The sequence below is a fragment of the Hordeum vulgare genome, chromosome 5H (assembly GCF_904849725.1).
Source record: "Hordeum vulgare subsp. vulgare chromosome 5H, MorexV3_pseudomolecules_assembly, whole genome shotgun sequence".
NCBI classification, from domain to species: Eukaryota; Viridiplantae; Streptophyta; class Magnoliopsida; order Poales; family Poaceae; genus Hordeum; species Hordeum vulgare.
The window spans coordinates 527893740-527900877 of NC_058522.1; the positions used below are offsets into that span (position 1 = coordinate 527893740).

Consider the following 7138-nt stretch of genomic DNA (forward strand, 5'->3'; position numbering starts at 1 on the left):
GGTCCAAGACCCCAAGGGTGCGCCGGCCAAGGAGGTGGAGGAGTCCACCTCCAATCCTAGTCCAACTAAGATTGGAAAGTGGAGTCCTTCTCCACCTTCCCACCTTTTCTTTTTTTTCTTTTGGTTTTTCTCCTTGTGGCGCCTAGCCTCTCTTGGGCTGTCCCACAGCCCACTAAGGGCTGGTGCGCCACCCTCAAGGCCTTGGTCCACTCCCGGGTGGGTTGCCCCCCTCCCGGTAAATATCCGGAACCCATTCGTCACTCCCGGCACGATGTCGGTAATGCCCGAAAACCTTCCAGTAACCAAATGAGACAAACCTATATATCAATCTTCGTCTTCGGACCATTCCGGAAACCCTCGTGACGTCTGTGATCTCATCCGGGACTCTGAACAACATTTGGTAACCACACATATAACTCAACTATACTAAAAACATCGCCGAACCTTAAGTGTGCAGACCCTGCGGGTTCGAGAACTATGTAGACATGCCCCGAGGTTCTCCTCGGTCAATATCCAATAGCGGGACCTGGATGCCCATATTGGATCCTACATATTCTCCGAAGATCTTATCGGTTGAACCTCAGTGTCAAGGATTCATATAATCCCGTATGTCATTCCCTTTGTCCTTCGGTATGTTACTTGCCCGAGATTCGATCGTCGGTATCCGCATACCTATTTCAATCTTGTTACCGACAAGTCACTTTACTCGTTCCGTAATACAAGATCCCGTGACTTACACTTAGTCACATTGCTTGCAAGGCTTGTGTGTGATGTTGTATTACCGAGTGGGCCCCGAGATACCTCTCCGTCAGACGGAGTGAAAAATCCCACTCTTGATCCATACTAACTCAACAGACACCTTCGAAGACACGCAGAAAACTATAGCAATAAAACGACACGATCAATATGCTACGTTCATAGTTTGGGTCTTGTCCATCACATGATTCTCCTAATGATGTGATCCCGTTATCAAGTGACAACACTTGTCTATGGTTAGGAAACCTGGACCATCTTTGATCAACGAGCTAGTCAACTAGAGGCTTACTAGGGACAGTGTTTTGTCTATGTATCCACACATGTATTTGTGTTTCCAATCAATACAATTATAGCATGGATAATAAACGATTATCACGAACAAATAAATATAATAATAATAACTAATTTATTATTGCCTCTAGGGCATATTTCCAACAACATGATCACACAAGCAGTCATCACCTCCCACAGTTTCAGCGTGCTCCACGTATTAGCAGGATACCGAACGATGCCCCATCGAGATTGCAAAACACCAAAGGCACGCTCGACATCCTTCCTAGCATCCTCTTGCTCTTGGGCAAATCTTTTCCTCTTCTCTCTGACAGGGTCGGGTATTGTCTTGACAATAGTGGTCTACTGAGGATAGATACCGTCACCTAGGTAGTATCCTTTGTCGTAGTTGTGGCCATTGACAGTAAAGTTCACCGGTGGGCTATTGCCTTCAGCAAGGCTACCAAACACCGGCGAGCGTTGAAGCACGTTGATATCATTGTGTGATTCGGCCATGCCAAAGAAAGAGTGCCAGATCCAGAGATCTTCAGACGCAATGGCCTCTAGTATGACAATGCAAGCCTTGACATGGCCCTTATACTGCCCTTGCCAAGCAGAAGGGCAGTTCTTCCACTCCCATTGCATGCAGTCTATGCTACCAAGCATCCCTGGGAAGCCCCTGCTGGCATTCATCGCCAAAAAACGGGTTGTATCTTCAGCAGTCGGCTCCCTCAAGTACTCAGGGCCAAACACAACAATAACAGCCTTGTAGAACTTATACATGGACTCTAGGCAAGTAGACTCGTTCATACGGACGTACTCGTCAATGAGATCACCGGGCACTCCGTATGCAAGCATTCGGATGGCGGCGGTGCATTTCTGATAAGAGGAAAAACATATCTTGCCAGTGACATCTGCTTTGCACTCAGAATTGTTGATGTTTGAACAACGGGTTTGCTGTATCAAAATAGTCCTTCCAAAGAAGGAAACGCCCGCTCTCTCGGTTGTGATTCAACGTCGGAAGGTGGCCCGGAATGGAGCCACGGAACAACGGCCGCTGGCTTTTGAGGAGGTGATGGACCAACATGGCAGCCAACATCTCCTCCTCGTCATCGGACGACGAATCGTCGGAGTCGCAAAGAAATTTGTGAAAAAGAACTCGTCGGCGGTGTCCATTTTTTTGTACCTTGGCAAACTGTCGAACAGCTTGCGGGCGTCGACGAAGAAGACGGCCGGCGAAGGGAGTCGCGGAGCGCACGGACCAGCTAGCTGCCTTGCCGGCGTCCGACGAGTGGCGCCGGTGAGGCGGCTTCTTGGTCGGGGGCGTGGGGGTGGGAAGCAGTCGGCTCCCCGACGGCAAGACGGCAGCGGCGGGCGACGTGGGGGTGGGCGGCGTTGCTGAGAGTGGGCGGATGTGGGCGGCGTTGATGAGAGTGGGCAGCTGGCAGAGTCGCCGGCAAAAATGGGCGACGGCGTCGGCGACGAAGAAGGCGGGCAAGGGTTGCTATTGGATGGAGGGAGGCCAATGTGCCACCGACCAGCGGGCCCGGGGGGAGGAGAAGGCGAGCGTGCGCATGTCCACGACGACGCAAATCCGGCTAAAAATGGGCCAGGAATGGGTCGGCCGCGGACGAAAACCGGACACGCGTCCGTTTGGGTTGACGCGGGGGGAGGAGAAGGCGAGCGTGCGCATGTCCACGACGACGCAAATCCGGCTAAAAATGGGCCAGGAATGGGTCGGCCGCGGACGAAAACCGGACACGCGTCTGTTTGGGTTGACGCGTTGGATCATCATTTTTGTCCGCGCCGACCCAAACGGACTGCGGCGGACGAAATGAATCGCTCCATTGAAGTTGCTCTTAACACCCCCCCTATCCACGTAAACCGAACAAGCCCTTAGCAAGGCGAAGACACAGGAGAGAATAGCAAGTTCTTGATGTCTGCCACCACAGATCACGAAGGCAAAGCCTTCAGGAGAGAAAGGCTCCATGAAGCGACCATGCTTCAGCTAACTCAGGCATTGCAATGCCAGTAAGGACCTGGCTGCATGCAACCAAGCAGCTTCCACTGTGTGTTCGGATTACAAAGCAGTAATCAGCCGGCGAAATATAATCAAATCAAGACCGTTGGCGTCTTCGTCATCTTTTCCATCGTTCAGATTTTAATAATGCTCATGTATCAACATTGGAGAAGAAATAACCAGTTTTCACTTATATTATATTACAGGTATAGTTGACTGCTAAAATCATTGCAGGGAAACAAGTCGTACAACCAGCAGTCCTTCGTTTCTCATGGGAAGAAAGTACTAGTACTAATGATGGGTCATCAGTGAAAACGATCCTTCTTGTGCCACCTCTATAAACATTTCCCCGGCATTAATCTTAGAATAACATTAAGCTAAGCAGAGCACATACCGCTGAAAAGAAAAGCTCAAATGATGGATAAGGAATGCTCCGCACTAATCCTAAGGATTACACTGTTATACGTTCAGCGCCAATTAATTTCAGAGCTTGGCCCACTGACGAGATTTCAGCCTATCAAAAAGTTAATCCTGCTATATCACTGATAGCAGGGAAGCTATAGCCTGAGCTTCTCCTTGAAGCGCGAGATAAACTTGAACGTCTCCTCTGCCTTGACCTGCTCATAAATATCATTTCTCGATACTCTGTCCGGATGGAATTTCAGGAGGGCTTGCTTATAAGCAGCTTTGACCTGAAAGGATAAGCATGATATCAGAAATCAGACATGAGATAGATCATTTTTATTTATATATGGCCTTTGCAACAAAATTATATTTTTCCAGTGCTTGCATTCAGGACTCTGTAGATTTGGATCAACATTTGCTTATGAAATTCAGGTAGTGATCCAAACGTGCCACCGTAAATTTAGAAGCTACGACTGTTCGAAATATTTTGTTTTTAAACTATAGGGAATAGTCATTGGTATCTGTAGTACCACTTTCTTATCATAGAAATAAGCATAACCAATACAGATATCAGAATATTACATAGCAGAGATAAGAGCAAATTATCTATTGTCACTACGAAGCTTAAGACAGGTTGTGTGTATCCGTAATGTTAGTAATGTTAACATACCTCACCCCCTTCAACAGGGATGCCCAGTGCACGCAATATTGAAGCCATATCAGTGTATCTCCTTTCAATAATTTCGAGCTCCAATCTTACCGCCCCTAGACACTGCTCCTTCAGCTGTATAGTTTCTTCACTCTTTTCAAAAAAATAAAGGGAGTAGTAAGTACTGCACAAGATCACCCAAAGAAACAAGACAATGACCTAGATACCACGAAGGATAGCAGAGAATCACACACAAATCAGTGATGCATAGTATGAATTAGAACAGAGACCTTTCTTTGTGTTTCACGGACTTCTTCCAATCTTTGTTTTTGTCTCTTCTCCATGTCAACCAGTCGCAAAGCTTCAGCCTTTTTTCTCTTTCGTAGCCGCTTCGCCTCCTTTGCCTCCTCAGCCTGTGAATAATTTTTTGAAAACAAGAATAAAATCATGAATCATGTGCCAGTGTGAGGTTCTGTATTCTGATCATATAACTACAGAAAAATCCTTAGAAGTAGACATGCCAAAGACACAATCGTATATGTCTGCTGCTCCTTAAAATTAACAGACCTACACTTATCAGCTTTACCTGTATTGCTGTTGCTGCATAGTTTTAGATCAAGACAAATTATAAGCAGGCAAATTAATATACCTGTATTGCTAACTGACGCTGTCTGGATGCCCACTCCTCCTCTTGTGCCCTTTTGTACTCATCAGATTCTTTGTGCTTTTCACGGCAGCCAATTACCATAGAAGATTGTCCTAACTTTTCAGGATCTTTAACCAAATCCTTCTGAGGCAAGGAGCAAGTCCCCGATGCTTCATTTGTGGGAGCATTCTTATTAAAGTATTCTCCAGATTGTCTCAAGCCAGTAAAAACTGCATCTTCTGTGAGTTGATCCATACAAGAATCATCAGCACCTGGTGTAAAGCACATCTTTTTCTTCTGTTTGGCAGCTTCACTGTGCGCACTCCGTCCATCCTTTGCTAAAGATATGCCTTCGGCTATTTTCTCATCCATTCTTTCAGGAGTGCTGATAAATATAGGACTATCACCTTTACAATCAGCTGAGGAGTATGCAGGAAAAACCCTATTTGGAGAGACAAAGCTACAGCTTGTATACCCTTCAGGTCTCAAGGTTTCATCTAGGTGAGGATGGTGACTCCTTTCTTGGGCTTTTTCAGGAAGAGGGCCCTTGTAAGGCATATCAGGATCTGAACTGCAAGCGGGATCATGGTCTTCAGTTTCTTTTCCATGGGAATCAATGTCCATCGGACCTTCCTGGGCATTAGGCACTGAAGAAGGGCCAGCGCCATGTTTTGCACCATTTGTACTACTTTGCCCAGCTGGGTTAAATGCATCACGAAAATATCTCAAGATGTCATCATCCAGAGGGCACACTGGAGTGAAGAGGTTCTCTGGAGTTTCATCATAGTGTGTACTTGACTCGGCGCTTGATGGAGAAGTACTAGCCCTGCCATCTTTTCCATGTGGGGGATGATGAAGCGTGGTTCTTCTTGAAGCAGCCTTCTCCCAAACCTTACGCGCAGTCCCAGTGTCATCGAGAATCTCACAATCCGAGCTGCCATCGCCGTCTGATTCAGAGTCTGATCCGCCAGACAGATCACTCTGCTCGCTGTCATAAACATAATCCAGCCCATATCTGTTTCTAGCACACACAGGGGGGGTTGTCGCCGCTGGAGACCCGTCGCCTGCCATGCTGGGGCCAGCCCTATGACCCTCATCCTCCTCCTCCCCATCATCATCATCATCATCTATGTTGATCACATTGCTACTAGAGCTGTTTCCCTTCTTGCTATTGCACGCAGCCGTTGCACGGGCTATCTCCTCCTCATCATCAATAATGAAAACCTCAGAGTCGAGGGCAAGGTCGTCCACGTCGTCGTCGTCATCATCCTCGTCGATGACCACCACCGGCGTGGTATGCGGCGCAGGCTGCCGCCGGGAGTTACACCTACCCGTCACCGGATCCCTCCTCCACGACATCACAGGCCGGGGCACCAAGAAGACGGGCGCGACCGGCAGCAACAAAGGGGGCGGGCGGGCAGGCCGGCCGGCTAGGACATGGGAGCCAGGGCCCGGGACCCCTCCTCCTCCTCCCTTAGGGTTTGACGGCGATCCTGCGGAGAAACAAAGGCGCGCAAGGGAGATGCCGTCAGGCGGGATGGGAGATAAAAAAAAAAAACCTAATTTCTGCCGGCGCCGCAAAAGGAAAGGGGGCAATCGAGGAAAGAAATGGGGGGCGAGAGGGGCGATGGATCGATGGATCGAACGCGAGTACCTGCGGCGGCGGCGAGATTCGGAGGGCGCGGATCCGAGTTCGCTTCCTCTTCCTCTTCTTGGAGTTGGAGGGGTTTCCTCCTCCGGTTTGGTGGAGGAGGAAGGTGGGAGAGGCGTTGGACTTGGGGTCGGGGAGTGGACGCGACGCGAGGAGACGAGGCGACCGGCGGGGAGGAGATGGGATGGGATATTGCGGCCGGCGGGTGGGAGTTGGGTTGGGTTTGGGGTGCCCGTGCGGGTGCGGTCGGCGGCACCCACACCCCAGAGGCGTACGACGCAATCGGTCGTTTTGGTTTGGGTTTGGCACGGGACGGGCGACACGGCGGTTTCGTTTTGGGGGATTTTCAAGAAAGTGCGGAGTTTTGGTTTTTTAGACAATTGGGAAAGTGCGGAGTGACCGCTCACGCACCAGACCAGGCCGGGCCTCTGTACCCGGCTCCGCGCGAAGAAAAACTGGCCCGTGGTCCGAGACTTTCTGTTCGGTAATTGACTTTGCCTTTAAAAGAAGGACGTGCTACGGGTCTTCTTCATTTTTTAAACGATCTGTCGTCGCCTCAACAGCCGTTTGATTTGGCTCCATCCAACGGACCAGCCTTGTCTTTCGTCACTGCAACAAAGGTGGTGGTGCAAAGCCCTTTGCAACAGAGCTCATGTTACAAAAAAAAATGTTTCACTTTTACCTTTTTACAATATAGATGATGTTGCGAAAGAACTTTTGCGATGAAAGACGGTCTCATGG

At 49.1% G+C, this 7138-nt stretch overlaps 1 protein-coding gene across 1 annotated transcript; it reads right to left on the reverse strand.

Annotated features, from left to right (window-relative positions):
• Window positions 1-3210: 3210 nt before the first annotated feature.
• Window positions 3211-6686, reverse strand: LOC123452268 (bifunctional lysine-specific demethylase and histidyl-hydroxylase NO66). The gene is made up of 5 exons (XM_045128901.1): window positions 6401-6686; window positions 4750-6239; window positions 4391-4513; window positions 4122-4253; window positions 3211-3738 (listed from the first exon to the last, which is right to left on the reverse strand). Exons 2-5 carry the CDS (start codon window positions 6103-6105, stop codon window positions 3604-3606), a joined length of 1746 nt encoding a protein of 581 aa, XP_044984836.1. The 5' UTR covers window positions 6106-6239; window positions 6401-6686; the 3' UTR covers window positions 3211-3603.
• Window positions 6687-7138: the final 452 nt, after the last annotated feature.

What these genes read in the sequence shown, in the direction of transcription:
- LOC123452268 (XM_045128901.1), bottom strand. Translation starts at nt 6,105, where the DNA reads ATGTCGTGGAGGAGGGATCCGGTGACGGGTAGGTGTAACTCCCGGCGG. An exon ending in AGCGTCAGTTAGCAATACAG is followed by an intron (nt 4,514 to 4,749) that starts GTATATTAATTT and finishes AATTATTCACAG; the next exon opens with GCTGAGGAGGCAAAGGAGGC. An exon ending in TCCGTGAAACACAAAGAAAG is followed by an intron (nt 4,254 to 4,390) that starts GTCTCTGTTCTA and finishes TTTTTTGAAAAG; the next exon opens with AGTGAAGAAACTATACAGCT.